Source organism: Schistocerca nitens, chromosome 9 (genome assembly GCF_023898315.1).
Source record: "Schistocerca nitens isolate TAMUIC-IGC-003100 chromosome 9, iqSchNite1.1, whole genome shotgun sequence".
Classification (NCBI taxonomy): domain Eukaryota; kingdom Metazoa; phylum Arthropoda; class Insecta; order Orthoptera; family Acrididae; genus Schistocerca; species Schistocerca nitens.
This window is the reverse complement of record NC_064622.1, coordinates 432,243,868-432,266,145: the sequence shown is the minus strand read 5'-3', so window position 1 is coordinate 432,266,145 and position 22,278 is coordinate 432,243,868. Positions and strand designations below refer to the sequence as shown.

General features: G+C 39.7%; 1 protein-coding gene across 1 annotated transcript in view; it reads left to right on the top strand.

The window, feature by feature from the left end:
- Positions 1-22,278, top strand: part of LOC126203718 (uncharacterized) — a 276,111-nt gene that overhangs the window by 123,064 nt on the left and 130,769 nt on the right. The window contains exons 7-8 of the mRNA XM_049938093.1: positions 10,673-10,896; positions 11,045-11,147. Coding sequence (XP_049794050.1) covers positions 10,673-10,896; positions 11,045-11,147 — 327 coding nt within the window. The remainder of the gene's footprint in view (positions 1-10,672; positions 10,897-11,044; positions 11,148-22,278) is intronic.

Genomic DNA, 22,278 nt, shown 5'->3' with positions numbered 1-22,278 from the left:
GGCCTGTGTCACTCCTATCAGGTTTTTCAAAAATCATTGAAAAACTAGTTCTGCTACAACTAACTGATTTCTTTAACAAAAAAAATATGATTTCAGGATGTCAGCATGGCTTCAGGCCTCAGTGCAGTACTGAAACAGCCACTTTTAGCCTCATAAATCGTATTTTAAATTCAGTGGATAATCACAAAAATGTTTCGGGGATTTTCCTGGATTTAACAAAAGCTTTTGATCTAATAGACCATGAAATTCTCCTAAGAAAGTTAGAGTGGTATGGTGTAAGAGGCCTGCCACACGAGTGGCTGAAATCTTACCTAGAAAATCGCTCTCAGATAACAGAGGTAAAACACAGGGGAAAACACGAACTCCAAGCTTATCAATCGAAACCTTCCACATTAACCCACGGTGTACCACAAGGCTCAATTTTAGGTCCCTTTCTCTTCCTAATTTTCATAAACGACTTCCCCCTACACGTTCAACACTCCGAACCAGTGCTATTTGCAGATGACACAAGCATATTAATTGAAGGTGAAAATGAAATGGCTCTAAGTTTAAATGCTAAAGTCACAAGTGAAAATGTCTCAGAGTGGTTTATGAGGAATAAATTACTGATAAACCCTCAAAAAACAGTCGTCTTACACTTCCATACACAACAAAATAAAAACCCATTAAAACCAAACATGTCAATTGAAAACCAAAGAATTAACAGTGTCACTGAAGCAAAATTCCTTGGCATCTACTTACAAGACAATCTTAAATGGAATTCCCACATCACTTCATTAAATTCTAAACTATCCAAAATGACTTATGCGATGAGGATTATATGGAACAACACAAGTCCTGAAACAGTTAGAGCAGTGTATTACGCTTGCATACACTCCCTATTAAGATATGGCATCATATTCTGGGGAAATTCTCCTCATTGCATAACCACATTCCGGAAACAAAAAAAGATTGTGAGGGTAATGAAAAATGCCAACAGCCGAAAATCATGCAAACCATTCTTTAAAGAACTGGGGATTCTACCCCTACCATGTATCTATATACTAGAAGTTGTAATGTTCCTAAAAAAAAGCATGCTAAAAAATGGAAATGTATTTATTCAAAATAAATCTGTACATGAACACCATACAAGGGCAAATAGTGACATACACAGACATCATTGTTATACCACACTGTGCAAGAAAGGTGTATATCACTCAGGTTCACATTTGTTTAATAAGCTGCCAAGTAACCTAAAGGCCATAAACAAAATCCATAGCTTTAAAAAATCTGTAACATCATATCTCTTGGAAAACTGTTTTTACTCAGTAGCACAGTATCTTGAAAAATAAGTTGGTTGTAACAATATTCAAATGTAATGTAACAATATAGCAATATAAAAATGTAACAATTTATAAATGTAATGTGTACACCAATGTAACAGTATATTAATGTAATATCATTTTGTCCAACATCTAAGGTACGGTATATGTACCACAAAGATTCAGGACGTAAATAAATAAATAAAAATAAACCTATGTTAGAATAACAATGTACTTGACTTCTATAAAAGTGATAACTTAATATGGAATAATTGTAATTTATGTATCTATGTACTGTCTGCCACTCATGGTCTTATGGTAGTGTTCTTGCTTCCCGAGCACAGGGTCCCATGTTCTCAATTCCTGGTGGGGTCAGGGATATTCACCTGCCTGTCGATTACTGAGTGTTGTTGTGTCATCTTCATCATCATCATTCATCCCCATGAAGGTTGGAGGAAGGCAACGGCCAACCACCTCCATTAGGACTTTGCCTAGTAGAGTGGTGTGGATCTCCCACATCGTTCCCCTATGCTCTGTCTATCAGCATGGGACTTCATTTTTGCCTGCAGCTCATGGTCTCCCCGTAGTGTTTTCACTTCCAGAGCATGGAGTCCCATGTTCGATTCCTGGAGGCATCAGGGATTTTCACCTGCCCTGAGGTAACTGGGTGTTGTTGTGTCATCTTCCTCATCATCATTCATCCCCATTACAGTCTGAGGAAGGCAACGCAAAACATCTCCATTAGACCTTGCCTAGTACGGTGCTGTGGGTCACCCACATCATTCTCCTATGCTCTGTCAAGAAGCATGGGACTTCATTTTCCATTATTGTACTGTTTTATACATCTGTTTAACTTTAGGAAGTGCCTAAGCTTGTAAATTTTAACGTATTTTGTTCCTTTGCATATATTGCAGTTTATATCTATTAGCATCTATAAGTATGCTACTGTTCCCCTGTATAATTATGACTCGTTCCACGTCTGTACAATTCTCTTGCATAATGTATCTATGGAACATGAATAAGTAAATAAATAAATGTATAAGCCATCACCTGTGATCATGATGTTCAGTAAGTTGGGGCTACTGTTTTATATTGTCAGGCATGTCTAGTGCAACTTCCATCTACCATTGCTTCTTCTCCATTGTCAGCAGTTTCAGTACAAATTTTATGGACTGTCTATTCATGCACAAATTGTTGGTTGAAATTGAATATACTGATGCAATGCTTAACCCAATTTCATTCATCAGTTCTTGTACTATGATAAGATTGTATTCTATGACCAAAGTCAGCACTTGGTCAATGGCATTATCAACTTGGATTTTAGAGAGGCTGCCTGAATGCAGTTTGCTGTCCACTGATATGTGGCTATCTTTGAAACTTTTGTATCACACCTTTATACATGAATTGATTATGGCATTTTCCCCAAAAGCGTATTGAATCTTGTGAGTAGTTTCCACCTGGGTTCACCAAGCTTTTGAGAAAATTTTATACAGTATCACTGCTCAGTTTGTTCCATCATTTTATAACTTACTAGAATCTGACAAGTGCTTGCTATGCTCCCATTAAATTAACGACTGATGTTTCTGTTTGATCAGTAGGGGCCCAGCCAACAGCTAAGCATAGTTAGTTCTCAAGTGCATTTTTGTAGGTGCATGCAGAGCCATGTTTATCATGACTGAATGCATACCATCAACATTTCCCCCTGCCACTACAATACATTGATCATAAGGTCATCTTAATCAGGATGTACACTATCCATCCCGGTGATCCACCAGGAACCCTGGTCATTGCCTTCCGTTCCACACTCAGAGTGTACAGCACTTGCTACTGCACTGCTGCTAGTAGTTCATCAGGTCTCCCATCAGTAGTGGTTGGTGTGACATGGCACAAAGTTTCTCAGTGGAGTTCAGCTCTGAGCCACTCTAAGGATGGATGGTACTGTTCGGGTGATCTGAGACAAGACTTACTAAAACAAAATGGTCATGGAATGGAATGTCATTGACATGAACTCCATTGTTCCCATTGACCTGAACCATCCTCACCTACTTCAAGCTGGGGCACTGGATTTTAAAGAGCTCTCCATAGTTCTGTGACATGCAGTTTACTAGCGATGACTGCATGTGACCTTTTTATTCTGCTACTCTTGCTTTAATTCTCTCTTAGCAGCTAGTGAAATTGGTCTGTGAGTGTTTTCCCTAGCTGTGTCTATTGCTTCTTGTGGCATCCCAACACGTAAACAAGTGTACATGTTATTTTGCTTAGTCACTGTCCTCTTCTGTTTTCCTGCTGTGTGTGCTCTCTCTCACTCCGCTACTGCAGAGTTGCAGACTGTGCTGCCCGTCTGCCTTATACTTACTGGTCTGCCACTAATCCTGGCATAACCAGCTTATCTTGTGCCAAAGTGGTTGAACTCTGTTAAAAATTTTATAAGTTGGAACCCATTTTACTCTGTGCTGTAATAATTCTTTTGGCCAGTCAGTTATGTGTGGGCAGTGTTAGTTAATGGATGTGCAATCACAGTGTGTCAGTGTTGTTGTGTCAGAAATGACAATGAAGCAACATCTCTGACTCATGTACACAAGACATTTTCCAGAATGTTTAAATGAAGGGAAAAAATGTGTGCAATGTTTTTCTTGGACACCTTGCTTCCCAAATGAAACCATGTTGTGTGGACTTTTGCCACGATTTGATTGAAGCGTTAATCATGGACACTTATTTTCTGTAAAAAATCATCATAGGTCACAAGACTTGGTGCTAACAATACAAACCTATTGTAAAATGCCAAACTGCAGAAATCCACAAGAAGGGCTAATACTTTGCTAATATATCTCACATTTGAGCCAATGTGACACTTGAGCTGAACAATATCCCAATGAAGAACTTCTCTGTCAGTTTTGCATAAGTGTTCTGTGCATTGTACTCAAGAGGGGAGAGGTTATGTGGGATATCTGAAGCATTAATACCACAATCTTCAATTTTTTCTGCTTTCTGTTAATACAGTCTCAAAATTTTTTGGATTGACAGGATGCACATAGTCACTTGTAGGTTGACTGCCATTGACTGATGCTTTCTGCTGGCAGAAAAAGATTCACGATTGAACTTGAATGTCCCACATCACTGAAGAATAACTCCAACACTTCACTAGTTTGCATGGGAAAGATGAAGAGTAAATACTTTCTGAAGACAACTTGTTATCGAGATTCAAATATAAACTCCTTTTGTCTACAGTTATACATGTAACTATAACCATGTTGCAGATTCATTAAAGTAATCATATTATAAACTTCTGTTATGACAAGTGACTATGCTGAATTTTTTATAATAGCCTACTTATATGATGAAATTGGCCCAATGACTGTTTTTTAGAGAAAGGCCAGGTAATATTTTTAAACAGTGGAATGAAATGTTGACTTTTATCTCAGAACACATCTTTGTTTCAGACTTCAATAACTACTAGCTGATTAACAACTCAACAACAATTAATTTACTTGGCCTAGCAACAGCCTTTATATAAAAATGTAACAAACCAGTATTAATATTAATGTTTTTGTAAAGCTATAATGTAAAAGTACATATTTTCAAAAACTTTAGTAAAATAATAAGTTTTACAATAACTAAGTATATGTCAGACATTATTTGTTTGCTTACACTGTTCCTTTTTGGTAGAAAATTTTATGAGGAATTAAATTTAAATAATTGCTTTTGAAATGTGCAAATTACTACCACAGTGCTTAATTATTTTCATTACTAATATTTACAGACACTGTAATTCTTGACACAATTAACAGAAACAACTACATTTTAATTCATGCTAAAGATGACTAATTATTGATTTATTTAAGGTTTTAAGAATTCGTTTCAATTTTATGCAGTGTTCTTGTAGATAATATTCCATGTTTCATACAAAAGCTGCATTAATCAATAAATTATTATTTTATTTTCAATTATTGTTTTTAAACAGAATTTTGCAAAAAGTCCAAATTATCAAGTTTTATAATCTTACAAATGAAATAGTGCACCCAACTTTGTTTTTTAGAAAAACTTTGTTGTTTAGAGAATTTAGTTTTTCAAAAGTCGTAATAGATAATAATAAATGAGAAAAGAATAATCGCAATCATAAATACAATCATAAATAAACTGTAGTGTAATAGTAGAGTAAAACATATCAATTAATACACTAAAGGCCACGTACTTCCATACAAAATTTGAGGTTGTTACATTAGATTGTCCCTTGTGACAAATGGCCAAGACAGATGCAGATGTATATGTATTCCACAGCTCAAAAGAATGACATTATCTGAAAATTAGCAACATTGTTAGCCTTGTTTATGTGCCTATTGACGACTCAGCTTTAAGGGATCTGGTTACTTTTACTTATTTCGTTATGTAATTACGACTGTCATTTGTACAAATTGGTCTTACCATTAAAATTCATTAATTTCTTAATCCATGTTTCTTTTGTTCACTGTATTTGTGGCATAATTTTTGGAATAATTATAGTTTTTTTTCTAAATCAAATGCTTTTTGTATTATATTCCAAATAATATGATACCATCAGACAAATTTTGCATTTATAACAGAAGAAAAACGTCAGAAATATTAAAATTTTGGCAGAAAACATTTTCACAACAAAAATAGAGGATACAATATTTTGCAATGTATATCTGCTCTGAAAAATATTGTGTATAAGGTATTTAAAAAGTAGCATAACAGTACTGGACTTTTCATTCATCCACATTTTATATGCACGTATAGGCTTTCTCAGAATTGACAGCTGCAACCAGTCCCATTTCCACATGTTCTGTACATTTTAATGGACTTTAATAGTGCAGAATGTGGTTTTGTCAGTTTTTAATCTTCTTGCTCTGTGGTGAAATTTATTGCTATCACATCTAATATCATCATTGAATGCTGAAGGCAATGCCTTGTTGATGTAGCCAACCGTCTCTTTCACTTGTCATATGTACCAGTATGGCATTAGCGGCAGTGCCCTTCAATGGCTTAGATCCTACTTTTCCAACAGAAAGCAAAGAGTTAGCATTTATTCAAATGGCACATACGAGGTGTGGCTAGAAAAAAACCGGACTAGTACTGGTGAAACAATAAAACGAATGCAATAAGGCTGAAAGTCGCGTGGCCTGTCACGTGACTCTCGCTCCGCCTACTGCTCGAGTTTCATCTGCCTCCTGCACTCTGCCCGTGGCGTCTGTTTTAAGTAGTTGACGTTTTGTCTGTGCGTCGGAAAATGTTGAGTGTACAGAAAGAACAGCGTGTTAACATCAAATTTTGTTTCAAACTAGGAAAATCTGCAAGTGAAACGTTTGTAATGTTACAACAAGTGTACAGCGATGATTGTTTATCGCGAACACAAGTGTTGGAGTGGTTTAAACGATTTAAAGATGGCCGCGAAGACACCAGTGATGACACTCGCACTGGCAGACCATTGTCAGCAAAAACTGATGCAAACATTGAAAAAATCGGTAAACTTGTTCGACAAGATCGCCGTTTAACAATCAGAGCAGTGTCTGAGTTAACAGGAGTTGACAAGGAAAGTGTCGAACAAGTTTACCGATTTTTTCAATGTTTGTATCAGTTTTTGCTGACAATGGTCTGCCAGTGCGAGTGTCATCACTGGTGTCTTCGCGGCCATCTTTAAATCGTTTAATCCACTGAAACACTTGTGTTCGCGATAAACAATCATCGCCGTACACTTGTTGTAACATTACAAACGTTTCACTTGCAGATTTTCCTAGTTTGAAACAAAATTTGATATTAACACGCTGTTCTTTCTGTACACTCAACATTTTCCGACGCACAGACAAAACGTCAACTACTTAAAACATACGCCACGGGCAGACTGAGTGCAGGAGGCAGATGAAACTCGAGCAGTAGGCGGAGCGAGAGTCACGTGACAGGCCACGCGACTTTCAGCCTTATTGCATTCGTTTTATTGTTTCACCAGTACTAGTCCGGTTTTTTTCTAGCCACACCTCGTATTATTTTTCTGACTGGAAAAAAATATCTCAGGGTGTTCCACAAGGCTCCATATTAGGCCCAGTCCTATTTCTCTTTTATGTTAATGACTTACCATTAAATATCAGCTCCCCATCAGTTCTGTTTGCAGATGACACTTCTGTCTTAGTTGAAAATCAGGACTTGTAAAAAATTCCCAAATCTGTGATCAGTACTGTCAGTATCTTAGAAACTTGGTTTCAGCTAAAGGGGTTGAATCTAAACATATCTAAGACTCACATGATACATTTCAGAACCAAACAGTAAAAATGTGAGCAAATTAGGATTATACACAACAAACAAGGTATAGAAGAAGTTGACTCAGTCAAATTCTTAGGTTTAAATGTAGATACAAATTTGAGCTGGCAGGCACACAAACTGAGCAGCTTTGCATTTGCAATACAAATACTGTCAACTGCAATTGACATGGACACACAAAAAGTAGCATATACAAGCTACTTCAAATCCATTATTAGGTATGGTATTGTTTTTTGGGGTAACTTGACAAACATAGTGCGGATACTAAAAAATACAGAAAAAATCATACAAAATATGTGCACTGCATATCACAGATAACCATGTCGAACATTATTTAGAAAACTTAAAATATTAACTCTCCATCCTTACACATACATATCAGATTATTATATTTTTGTACACCAGACATGAATTATTTGAGGGAAACCATTTTGTCCATTCACATGATACCAGAAACAAAGAAAATTTTATGCTTCCCACCCACCACCTCAGACTGTATGCCCAGTGACCTCAATACATGGGAATGAAAATTTGTAATAAATTAAAAGGCAACAAGTTCATGCAGATGAATTTAGATTCACTTAAAGGAAAGCTATATGAGGTACTGACACTGAAGTGTTATTACTCAGTGGATGAATTCATGCAGGACAAACTGGAAATTTGAGCTGGGTACAATGTGTTATCCTTATAGTGTTGCTATTTATTATAGTGCTATTATTTATTAATGTAAAAATCATTGTAATTGTTTTATAAATTTTTGACATGTCTCATGTACACAAACCAAATGGATTGTAAACGTATGTCATGAGATGAATAGAACACAATTTAACAATTCAATACCTTTTGGTTATTGTTGCTGCAGTTCGTTCCACAGATAACAGCTTGTAATATGGGTGTTCTGGACCTATTTCTTGATTTTTTCCCCCCAAGACGTGTTTGTAAAGCTGTTATGTGAAATACGTTTTCCACATAATTTAGTTTTTTCTTTGTTTTGTGGTAATCAACGCACTTTTATTTTTGATACCTATTAGTATCTGTTCATTAGTTTTTCTTTAAGTCCAGGATGTTTTGTGGCTCTTCTCTATGTGCACATCTCTGTTGCCTCTAATATTTTCTTTCCTGGTTTCCCCAGTGTCCATCCTACACAACTCTAGCAACAAAAGCTCCATATAAATGTCTTGATGACTCACTTTCTTGTCTGTATAGTGAGGGTTTTTTATAAATAAAATACTGTTATCTCCAGATACTTATTCATTCGTTTCTATTTTTTTTTTTTTTAATATGCATGGTCCTTTTGTTGTTATTTCTAATATACTACCCAAGAAGAAAAATTATTTACTTGCATTAGCATATGATTTCCTATCTTAATGTTTGTCCTTACTAATCTGTCTGATTAATCTGTCATCATTATTTTAGTCTTGTTTGTATTTATTTTTGTTTCATGGTTGTCAAAGGCATCAGACACTTTTTTAATGTGGAGTTCATAACCTTTTCAGAATCTACTAACACTACTTTATCATCAACAAATCAAATACTGTATATGTTTACCATTAATTTAGATCCTGTTGGTGTTGATTTTCATTGCTTATATTGCACTTCATCTACATAAATAAAATAAATAAGGATGGAGAGGAAACCATCATTTGACACCTCTGCTTATTCTAGCCTCTTTCTTAGGTCATTGGTACATATATATGTATTCTGGTTTTTCCATAGACTGAGAATCAAGCTTTCATCTCACCAGCTTCTTCCAATTTTATTCAGTTCTCCATACAGCATCCTTCAGTCCATTATTTCAAAAGCCTTCTCTAGTTAAATGACTGTGGGATACATTTTCCTGTTTATCTAAGTCTTTTCTAAAGACTAAGACCATTTGTAGTATTGCTATAGCTTCCTTGGTTTCTTTTCCTTCTTAAATCCAAATTGGTCTTCTCAAAAATGTTGGTTAATTTTAGCTTTTAGTAGAATTTTTGAAGCATGTAAAATATGAACAATCATTGCCTTTTCTTTTATTAGGTATAGCAGTTATTTTAGTTTTTTTAAATTTGGTTGGTAGTGTTTTGTCTTCAAAACATAAATCTGTGTAGTTGTTATTTTGCCTTATATCCAGCATTCACAGTTAGGATCACTTTCTTGTTGTTGAAGTTGTTTAAAGAATGGTTAAATTTGGACATGGTAATTAGTGGTCTTGTGAAGACATTTCCACTTCCTCCGTTGTGCTTATGTAATCTGAATCATCTCTGGTTGATGATATTTAGTGTAACAACTTGGTTCATCTATTATTACTCATAACTGTGAACAATGTGCATTAAACATTGATGGGGCTTAGTGTAACAAATGGTTCAGCTATTATTATTCATAATTGGAAACAATGTGCATTAAACACCCTGCAGTGACACAGAGTGGAAGAAAATAAAAATGGTATGAGGTTTATATACATTTCAAACAGTGTAAGATTATAATATACAATTTTTGCTATTTACTCCTCTCAGTAGATTCAATTATTAAATGATGAAATGTGTGAAAAAGTCACTCACTGGACAGAGGAAGCATTAAGCAATGGCTAGGCACATTAACAAGAACTTCATCATTGTAGCATTGTAGCTCAACTTACACATTTGGTATTACTCTCCTCCCCCCTCCCTCCCACACACACACACACACACACACACACACAGGGAGAGAGAGAGAGAGATTTACAGTCTTGCAGTCTTGTTCTGTTTATGCACTTTCCTGATAATCACATGTTAAGTGTCCCTACATATCCCTCAATAGAGGCCCTACATATCCCTCAACAGAGGCTTTTCTGTTGAGAAAATGACAAGCAAGTTTTTAATTGAAATGTTAATGTAATTTTAGAGGAAAACGGTTTGATTGTCATAGCTTGTGTTTTTAAATTTGTGAGTCTGATAGACAAATTGAAGGTATATTTGTTTCAGTGGCTGGTAAGTAGCCGCTCCTGTTGTGCCATAAAGTGGTTATGCATTTATTCCCACATTCACTCAGAATAGTCTATTCACATTTTAGTATTTACTTTGCTTTTCACACCTAGCTTAAAAAAAAATACTAGTTTGTATCTTGTTCTTCATTGCTGATTCCAGGTGTATATCGAAGGAAACCTGACATTGAACTATTCATCGACATTAGTGATGTTGAGGAACTCAAGAAATTCACCATTGATTCAGAGATAACAATTGGTGGAAATATGTCTCTCACTGAAGTTATGGAGCTATTTTATGATATTTCAAAATCAAACAAAAATTTTAGCTACACCAAAATGCTTGCAGATCACATAGACCTCGTGGCAAATGTTCCAATTAGAAATGTAAGAATATGTTGCATAGTATCACTCATATTGAGTTTAAATCACACTTGGGTTTTTCAAACAGTTTTAGAAACATGATTTATGTCTCTATGACATTGCACTTTAGTGGGTAGCAGAAAAATGTGTTTTTATCTTTCTTTTATTACAGGCAGGAACAGTTGCTGGAAATCTGTCAATTAAACACATGTACCAAGAGTTTCCATCTGATATTTTTCTCATTCTGGAAGCTGCAGATGCTAGGATCAATATAGGTATGAAGAACTGAAAAATTCTGTATTTAGTGTAATTATACCATACCAGAAAGCAAAGCTAAGTAACGTAGTTAATGTTGTTATACTTTTATTATTCTAGATTCATGATTTTATTTGTATTTGTTGTGCACAGTACTCTTTCTGGTTGTTTTGCAAATGTTTACTGTATGTACTGATGTCAACGTTATCTTAAAAAGAAAATTATTCCCAGAATACTAACATACTTCTACAGTGTTATGAACAGTCCTTATTCCCTTTACTTCATAGAAAGTTCCAGTGTTTCTTTGCTTATTGTTTTTGTCAATGCAGCCATATATAATTGAAGACCTGGCCTTCTGAGTATGCTAAGGACCAATAGTAATGTTTTCAGATATAACAAAAAACTGTTGTATGACATATGAAACTAGTGCACACATTTTATTATATTAATACACGTGTGGCGTAGAGCGCCATAAAAATCGATATTTGTTCTGTGCGTAAGTGTGCCATCTTTGAGGAGAGGGCTTTGGAGAGCATGTTGGACGCTAATGGCAGTTAGCCTCCGGACTTGTATCTGTGTAGATGCTAAGTGTGAATAAATCTGAATATGAGAGAATTCTAGTTGTTTACCGACAACTATATCATATTCCCTCACTGGTGACCCCGTTTTTGTGTAATACGCGTCCGAGTTACCGCCTGAAGGTTATTTACGTGCCTACCGCGTCGGGTTTCTCCGCGATCGCGAGGGCCTTTGTTCAGCTCCAGACAATGGCCTTTCAGCATTCACTGCCGCCCTGATTCCAGCAACATCTCTCCAGCACTCCTGCCATCATAGTGGACATTCCGCAAGAATCTTCGGAATCCTTCAGCCAGAACATGCAGTGGAATTCATCGAGTGCCGCCAGTTTCTTCCAACCGCCAACGGTCGTGGACTCTGGCTTTGTTAGCCGGGACCTTCCCACGTGTTCTCCACAGAGTGTTGGTCGGAACATTTCTACTCCTGTGTCGAACACACAATTCAATACAGTTCGTGGCGTCGAGCGAGGTTTTGCTACTTTGGAAAACCCAGTAGTAAATTCAAACTCGAATCAGTTCCCGCCACGTGTGTATCCTTCCGCGCCGGCTAGTCAACAGGTGTTCAATGCTCGCCAAACAGAAAATATCACACCGAGTGTGCATCCTAGTGGACGTATGTGGGATCCTTGTGTTGCTTCTAATCAGGTAAACAATTCTGTGCTGGACAGTAATTACTCCGACATCTACAACCAGCCCCACCACTCACAGTCGAGTGAATACTGTGTGCATAACGGACATTCACCGGCGTACTTAAGCACTTGTGGCTTCTCTCCGAGCTACCACGTCAACGAGAATGCACATTTTGACTATGATCCTCACACCGTTCGAGCGTCCGTCGCTTCTCAGCCGCCCCCCCGGCGTCAAGTGAATTTCGCGATTCCCGCATTACGGGACGCCAATAATCCGGACTCGCAATCTTCTGCATGCTCTACTTCCGTCCGAAGTAGTAGGCGCACCTCCGCAGTGACTGCAGTGCCGAATCTGCCGAAATTACCAGACTTCAAACCTGCTCACCCGGAGTTCTGGTTTAACCTGGTTGAGCAAACATTCAATGTCTGTGCTTTGGACGATGACGCACGCTTTGCCTGCCTCATGAACCATCTTCACGACCGCGTCGATTTAATTTATGATCTGGTCAAAGCACCCCCCCTAGCAGGGAAGTATGCTGTGGCGAAACAAACGATACTGGAGCGCGTCTCTAAAACCAGGAGAGAAAATGTACGACAGCTCATCTACGAAAAGTGCCTCGGTGACAGGTCTCCGTCCCAGCTGTGGCGGTGCATCTGTCTTCTCGTCGATGAGCAAGTTATGCCTGATGACACGCTCGCAGAAATCTGGACTGAAAAGCTGCCTTTGCCTGCAATCTCTGCGTATGAAGATAGGCCAGTAAATGAACGTTTATGCGCCGCCGACAGAGCATACTCCGCCAGGCAACATGAGCTCCGTGCACTGCATTCTGGACGTGACTGCACTAAGACACTTTCTGACGCCACGCCCATGTCTGGTGCTGCTGATAACAAGTTTTTTAAACTAGCCGCCCTACCTGCACCTTCAACTCCTCGCAACGCCAGTGCATCGGCCTCAGTGGCACATACTCCGTCACCTAGCAACTACCCACAGGAGCACAGGCCCGCCCAACCTTACTGTTTCTTCCACGCGAGATTCGGGGAGGAAGCTCGCAAATGCCAGTCACCGTGTTCCTACCCAAACTCCAACCGCAGGTAGGCTACGGTGCCACCTCCTGCGATGTAAACAACGGGCACCATCCCACGTTGCACTCCGTTTCGGACAATAATAGTAAGTGTGGTCGAGTCTATGTTCGCGATTTACGATCAGGTGTATGTTTTCTAGTAGACACTGGCACAGACGTCTCTTTGCTGCTGGTTTGCCTAGCAACCAATAAAGTGCAACCACACGAAACAGTACTTCGTGCAGTGAACTTGTCTACCCTACAGTGTTCGGGTTCCACTTTGCATACAGTGAAACTTTCGCCCGAGTGCAAGCTGGAGTGGACGTTTCTAGTTTCAACAATTGAAGAACCTATTCTCGGAATTGATTTCCTCAAGCACTATCAGTTGTCACTAGATTTTGTGCAAAATACTGTGTTTTACCCCTCCCTTAACAAACATATTCCTTTCGCTTCGCCGAGTGACAGTTCGGCTAACACCAAATATGTGTGCTGTGCTAAGAAGTGTGTAAACCTATCCTTGGAGCTGCAATCTTGGACAAACAAGTGGCTAGTGGAGTGCACCAAGTCTTCTAAGTTGCGGATGGAACGTATGGAAATGCTGCTGCATCTCCGCGACATACACCACGAGTTGGCCTCCACACAACAACGCCTCGCGGCACTACAAGCAGACGACTTGTCGGCTACAGACAAGGTCAGTCCGTGCCAATCTGGTGTTCCCGTGCCCGCGCACGTTAACGGCAATGTTGTGAACTCTGTAAACTGTGTCAGCACCCGCTTTTGTAATGATAGGGTATGCCCGAGTGCTCATGCTCCTTGCGTTCCGAATGGACAATTAACTTGCCAAGCTCGTAGCAATGAACTACGGCCATCTGCTGTCCGGCCACGCCCACTCGTGCCTACAGCACTCGTAGCGGCACGGCCCACTACCAAGAACCAGTGTACCAACCTCGCCCATGTTAACACGTGTGCGGCCTTACGCAGCCTACGAGCGGGTGGCACACCTGTACTTCCGTGCCCTCAGCGCCACAGCTTGGCCCGTCCGCCACTGCCTGCTCTGCTTCACGGACATCTGACTATCGTGCCGTGCCACGTATTGCAGTAGTCACTACTGGCACAGTTTATCGGTTACGTCTAACCGATGGGCCACCCATATCGCAACATCCACGCCGCCTCAAACCGGAATTTATGAAAATTGCAAAAGAACTATTGGACGATCTGTTACAAAAGGGAATAATTGAACCTTCTTCCGGTTGCTGGGCTAGTCCTATCCTGTTTGACCAAAAGAAAGACGGTACTTGGCGTATGGTCGGAGACTGCAGGCGTTTAAATGCCCGCACCATCATTGATAAATATGCGGTCCCACACATTGCAGACTTCAATCATGCGCTCGCAGGTGCAAAGTACTTCTCTATTTTGGACTGTAAGCACGCATTTCATCAGATTCCTATGGCTCCGGAGGACATTGAAAAGACTGCCATAACCACTCCCTTCGGGCTGTTCCAATACAAATTTATGCCGTTTGGGTTGAAAAATGCCCCCAAAACATGGCAGCGTTTCATCAATCAAACTTTATCCCATCTAGACTTTTGTTTCGTATACATGGACGACATATTGGTTTTTGCTTCTACTTTAGAACAGAGTGAGGAGCGTGTTCAAGTTGTGACAGATATTTTAGCAGACGCTGGTATTGAACTGAACAATAAAAAGACTCAATTGCACCAGTCATCCGTCACATTCCTAAGTTATGTTGTGTCATCGGACGGTCTGACACCACCACAGGACAAGATCAAGCCTGTTCTCGAGATGCTACGCCCTCAGACCTATAGGGAATTACGCAGGTTCATCGGAACAGTTAATTATTACCGAAAACATTTGCCAGCTGCTTCTGCGGTGCAGGCTCCTCTCACAGATGCTCTCGCTGGCCCACAAACTTCTGGCACCCGCCAGGTACAATGGACACCAGACATGGACAAGGCATTTAATGAACTCAAACAGCTGTTGGCCTCCGCTGTCACTATTGCTCACGCCACAATGTTTATCACTACTGACGCTAGTGACAATGCTATCGGCGCAGTACTGAGTCAGACATACAACGATGTTACGACCCTTCTGCAGTTTTTCTCAAAAAAGCTAAACAATGCGCAGAAGAAATACTCAGCATTCGACAGAGAATTACTTGCAGTTTACGAGGCCATAAGACACTTCAGAACTGATGTTGAGGGATGAGATTTCTATGTGCTCACTGACCACAAGCCGTTGGTTCCTGCCATAAAAAATCCTGCGGCTGATCCGCCCCCACGACGCTTTCGTCACATCGATTACATCTTGCAATTTACTAATGACATTCGCTACATCCGAGGAGCGGACAATGTGGTCGCTGATTTTCTCTCGCGTGTTGGTGCTGTCACAACCCTAATTGACTTAACGGACCTACCTCGGTTGCAATCGGCAGACCCCGATACCATGCAGTTAATTTCAGACCACAGCTCCTCTCTCCAACCGGTACGCTCTACTTTCCCTGGCATATCTGACTTAGTGTGCTGTGATGAATCGACTGGTACGTTGTGGCCATTCATTCCTAAGCCCCTTCAACGCCAGGTCTTTGACAAACTACATTCATTAGCACACCCCGGTGTCAAAGCTTCCACGCGGCTGGTAACTGAACGGTTTGTCTGGAGGGACATGCGCCGTGATTGTCAGTCTTGGGCAAGGGCATGCATGGTGGGTCAACAGAACAAAGTTTCCAGGCACATTTCTCCACCCCTTGGCTGTTTTGCCCAACCGCCAGGCCGGTTTCACCATGTTCATGTCGACCTCGTAGGCCCTTTGCCCCCCTCCAATGGTTTCCGTTGCTTGTTTACAGCTATTGACAGGATGACTCGGTGGGCTGAGGCTGTGCCTATTCCGAACATTACCTCCGAGACAGTAAGTCGAGCATTCTTAGATTCGTGGATCTCTAGATTTGGCTCACCTGTTTACCTCACCACTGACCAGGGGCGACAATTCGAGTCTTCAGTTTTCTCTGACTTATGTAAAATGTGTGGTATTGTCAAAATTCATACTTCTGCATACCACCCCCAAAGCAATGGGCTTGTTGAGCGATGGCATCGCACCTTAAAGTCTGCCCTGCGTTGCCATGACTCACTATGGACAGAGGCACTGCCCTTCATGCTTCTTGGCCTTCCGTAGCCGAGTTTGTCTATGGCCAACCTCTGGTTTTGCCTGGAGAATTAGTCACTCCGACCCCACTTCCACGGCCCTCTGAACTCCCTTCACTTCTCAAGTGGGTGCGCTTGCACTGCAGCAAAATTCAGCCGCCACCTCCGGCTGCTCATACACCTCCGCGCGCGTACGTACCGCGCACGCTAGACTCTTGTGAGTACGTGTTCTCAGTCAAAGCCCCGCTTCAGTCGCCCTACACAGGTCCTTACAAGGTCATCAAACGCTCTGAGAATAACATGGATCTCCTCATAAAAGACTCTGTAACCACGGTCTCACTCAACCGAGTGAAACCAGCTTTCATTGAGCCTCAGGTGAACCTCCCTGATTCTGCCCCTATTTCTCCCACTCCTGCTTCGAGCGGCCATCCATCTTCCCACACCATGCATTTGGGTATTGATTCTCCACAGCATGCTTCTCTGCCGAGCACTGCTCCTTCTCCGCGTTCATCTAATTCGAGTAGCCAATCTTTTCGGGGCTTCACTCCTCACAGCCCTCGCAGTCGAATTGCCAACCACTCGGATTCTACCATTGTGTTACCATCTTCGTGTGACAGATCTCTGTCACGCCGTTCAATCCACGCTGGCTCCTCATTGCCTTCGGTCACGCTCCCTCGTCTGTCAGCTGATCGCCCGAGGTTGTCTCCTGCGCAGTCCAGTGCACCTGCCACCCCCCTCCTAGCAGATGCTTCCCCCTGCCATGGCTTTCCCACACCTCCCTGCCTCCCTACCATTGCTCGTACAGGTGCCATCCAAGATTTCACAACACATGTGCACCCTTATGATATACATAAATTATCTGTTGTCGTAGATGGTGATACGGTATGTGTGGTACTCGCGTGTGACAATACTGGGGGAGGAAGTGCAGAATCTCGTGTGGTGCGCCGCTTTAAATTGAGCAGAAGTGCTGTGTGTGGCAATTTGCGTGCCTTTGTTAGGCCTTCTGGCAAGGTGATTCTCCGTCAGCCAGCTGACGAAGTGCTACACCTCCACTCCAGGACGGGACGTCGTCTTCAGCCGCCGGCGTCGCTTGCTGACTTCACCGTCGACGTACCGGGTTTCACCCCCCCAGTCTCCTACCAGTCGACCGCTTCTGCCTGATGCAGAAGAACTGTGCGTTACCTTTCTAACTTCTCACCCCCCCCCCCCCCCCCCATCCACAGGGACGTACTCCACACTGCGTGGGGGAGGGGGGGGTGCTATGTGGCGTAGAGCACCGTAAAAATCGATATTTGTTCTGTGCATAAGTGTGCTATCTTTGAGGAGAGGGCTTTGGAGAGCATGTTGGACGCTAATGGCAGTTAGCCTCCGGACTTGTATCTGTGTAAACGCTAAGTGTGAATAAATCTGAATATGAGAGAATTCTAGTTGTTTACCTACAACTATATCATATTCCCTCACATGCATTAAAATCCAGGAAATATAAACTATACTGCAAGTGCAGTGAAAACTGCACTAAATTGTCCAGAAAAAGAAAATAGAAACTTGAGAGCTGAAGGTTTCTTACACATTACCTTATTCAGACTAAATGTACTAAGACCAACAGAGGTATCAAGCTGCAATGGTTGACAAAATGTACCTAAATATAAGAGATGTAAACAATATGCAATGAACATCTTCAGCTTGCAGTTTAGTGCCACCAAATGTCTTTTTGATGTACACTATTCCAGGTGGGTATGATTTTAATTTGTGCAGCAGAACTGATGTGCAGTTTTGTTGTGTTGATGACTTTATCAGAAGCCACCTGGAGGTTGATAAAGTCCTTTTCTTACATTCTGAGTGTCTTGAATGGTGTGGTGAAGTAATTACTTTTTGTAAATCATCAGTTATATAACACTCAACTACCTTCTTGCACTTTTCTATTAAGGCAAAGTTTCTATCAGAAGGTAGGAAACTGTGGCGTGAAACCATATACTTATGTACTATACAATCAAATAGGCCACAAGTCACTTTGAACACGTAAATGTATATAAGTACATGGTCTTTGTTTTGTCCACAGCGGTTGTCACTCAAAATCACAAGTTTCTATTTGTTACCAGTTAGATTGACTGTATTTTTAGTGCAATTCAGGACATGGAACAGATATTATGCTATGTTGTTAGCTTCACAAGACCCTTCACCTTCATGCCACAAACTTGTTAGTGCCTCACTGTTGTTATGAGAGTGAACACAAAAGTTGTAACACAAAAGCTGGTGTAATTGCATCACTCTTCATGTTTGTCAGTTCACTTTCTGCATTCCTAGGGTGCAGTCGTAGTGCTTTCTGAGCTTTTTTGTCCTCTGGTGAGTGTCCTTTCCCCTCAAGATGCAATGAGTCACATGTCTTACAAGTATCTGACCTTGGTCTTTTAAATGATAGATTTTGGAAATATTTCAGAAATATCCTTTTATACTACATTTCATTAATTTTGGGCTCTGGAAACTTGACTTTAAATGTTTTGTATAAGTGACTAATATTAAGATAACAGTTGAAGTATTCTTTATAAGATTTCCTTCTACTATAATGAGTCCTCTTTTGGAATTGCCAGTACATGTTGCTTTATCAGTAGAATAACATCCTCAGTATATTTTTAGTTGTATGCACAACCATTTTTATCATGGTATGACACTTGACCCATATTCAGTTTATTCATAATATATGTCCATGAATGTTTTATGCAGACTCTGGAATGACCACCTTTTCCTTAAGGAACCATATACACCACACTGTATTGATGATGACTGTTCACAAGTTTGATATATTTATCAGTGCATTGCCTGGAGACTGATAGTATTTTGATTAAACCCATTAGAAATGTACCTTGCATAGCTGCATTTTGCTTATAAAAGCCATTAAATAAATTTGTTTTCAATTCATTTGATAAAAACTTGCATGATAGGCTACATTTGCATTTCAACTAACATGGGAAAGGTTACTTGCTTTAGTTTCAATATATTTAAAAACAGTTCTTATTACACTAGGTACATTTCCATTTCACATTTCACTTAATTAAATACTTAAATGCATAAATTGTATGCTGTTTCCCTGTCACATTAGAGTCAAACCTAGTTCTGACAAGAATGAAACCATACAGTGTATAAATCAAATACCTACCTGTTCTCTGTCTTATTTATTTAATTTTATTTATTTATTTTTTACATATTTTGCTGGAATTGTTGTCACAGGACTTTTAGTACATTCTGCCCGTTTATTTGTGCATTACGCCATCAAACTTTCACATGTAAGCAATGTTTTGAGATATTACTACCATCCTTTTCTTTTTTTCTTTTTCCATAGCAGAAATGTGTCCACATCACAACACAACAACAATATGGCAACTATTAAGTACACACCTAAAACTGGTCTAATGTAATTCACTGCCAGTTGTCAAGCACATTTTGAATGAAAGAAACTCATAGATCTAACACAAACACCATGTTTTGGTCTTTGTTACAACTACTTACCTTTGTCATATGATGAAGTGCTTCTAGTATAATAGACCCGAAAGGCTGTAGCTCCTTCTCAGCGAATAAAATCAATTTTGAAAAAAAGACAGGTCTTCAGTTTTAGAAATATCATATTGCATGACCAACAAATACTTTAGAACAATTTATATATAATTATAGATAAGTTTGTTAGACAGCACAGTTCCATGAGATAAAATTTAGAAATTCAGTGTTTTTTCCTTTTCAAAAACAGAGGATGTCTCAAGATTCACACAAATATTGTTTCAAAGTTCAGTCTCCTCTTTCATTCAGAACAAGAATTTGAGAATTTGGCATAAAAAATAACTGTTCACTGTCATCAGTAGTTTCTTTAGTCTATAAAGTATCACGGTGAGGAGTGATCTGTTTCATGTCAGTTAAAATTAATTACATGATTCAGCAACATGCTTTTTGAAAAACTATTTTGTCACCCATCTCGATATTTTCTAAAATCATTTTTCTGTTAAACTACTTTGTGGGAGACAAAACTGGCTTTTGTAATGTAGCAAATACAAGTTGGTGTAGGGTCAATGAGAGAAGTTCACTGTAGCAACTGAAGCCACTATGACATTTAACAGAGATGTCCATAGGAAAAATAATATATTTCAAATGATGGAGAATGAGGACAAAATTTTGGCCAAAGCTGAAAAGACATATAAATTCAAAATAGTGTATTAAAAATTAATAGAAAACATAAAATGAGGTTCTAATCGTGAACTTCTGAACGTGATTAACATGACAAACTCCCTAGATTTCAGAACTTTAAAAAGTTTGCTGAGTAGGATACATGGGAAGACTGGAAATAGAAAGTAGGGGAAAGAAAGGTTAAGACACTGAAGGAAATGAAAAGTTAATCCTAAATCTTGACAAAGGAAGACACAAGGTTCAGCTGGGGACTTATCATCAAACAGCTAAAATTTAAGCCGCAAAGCACCAGCAATAACATTCCAGTAATCACTATATCACATATGAAAACTGTAGTTGAGAGACATCTAAGGATATCGGTAATGGAGACATGACTACATGGTGGCAAAAAGGGGATGACTTTATGAAAATATAAAAAATAAAGAATGCAAAGTGGAAGAAACCGTGGACTTGTAGATGTTAAAGAAAGAACAAATATAAAATGTAATTATGGTTATGTTCATTTACATTAATGGCATCCATTGTGTTAAAGAGATATTGCTACTATTGCCACAGTGAATGAAATAGTTTATTGTATCACATTAATGGAATATCAGCAAAGCTTATACTGGCCTTCAGCATCTAAGTCAAGCCCAGGACGGTTAAGTCATGTAGAACCAGTGTATTTGATCATGGCTAGAAATAACAATTCTGGAATGGACCAAATCTGGGCTTTAATATGTCACTATGTCAAGAGAATACTGTGCTGATTCAAGGAATACTGTGACAGAAAGAGTCAAAAATAAGTCAATGATACAGGATGCCAACAACTACTGTGATTTGTAACAGCACATAAATAGCCAATCAGCAACCATATTGTCCAAAAGCACCTCCTTTGTAAGCAGAACAAAATCCAGCACCCAACAAGTGTACCTCTGTTCAGACACATTGGACAGAGGTTAGCAATGGAGTTTAAAAATATCCTTTGGCTCTCCGAAGCTGATGACAAGATCTGAGTAGTGTACATCAGAAACCACATGAGATGGTGCATCCCAGCTTCAGCAGGGAATTACTCACACAGTTTGTGGAGGTATTTTCTTGTGGAAAATGCTTAAATGGGATGAAATGGGGATCCTGACAGATTTCACAATGTCTTGCAGTTGTGAAAACTACTGCCCCATCATAAGCATTCACTTTCCTATCTACAGCAGCAGCTCTGCACCAGCTCTAAAGACCCCTTGCTTCCAAATTACATTAGAATAATTTGGAGATCACTCTGTGGACATGAGGATGCTTGTGTGCTCCACCATCCTTACCTCTACATGCACACTCCAAGCAAATGAACTTAAGCCTTAAGAGCACATTTCGGAACCATTGAGTAAAATGTCTGCAGCTTGCGCTCGGCTCATAGGACTGCTGAATGAATCATAGATGGTGGTTGAATGAAAATGGATCATTGGCCCCTCCAATGCTTTCAATTCCTTACATGGTCCACGTCATGATACACTGTGCAAGCATTCTGCCTCCTAATTGGGACTTGCTTTTAGTTGTACGAGGGTTGCCCAGTAAATAATGCCCC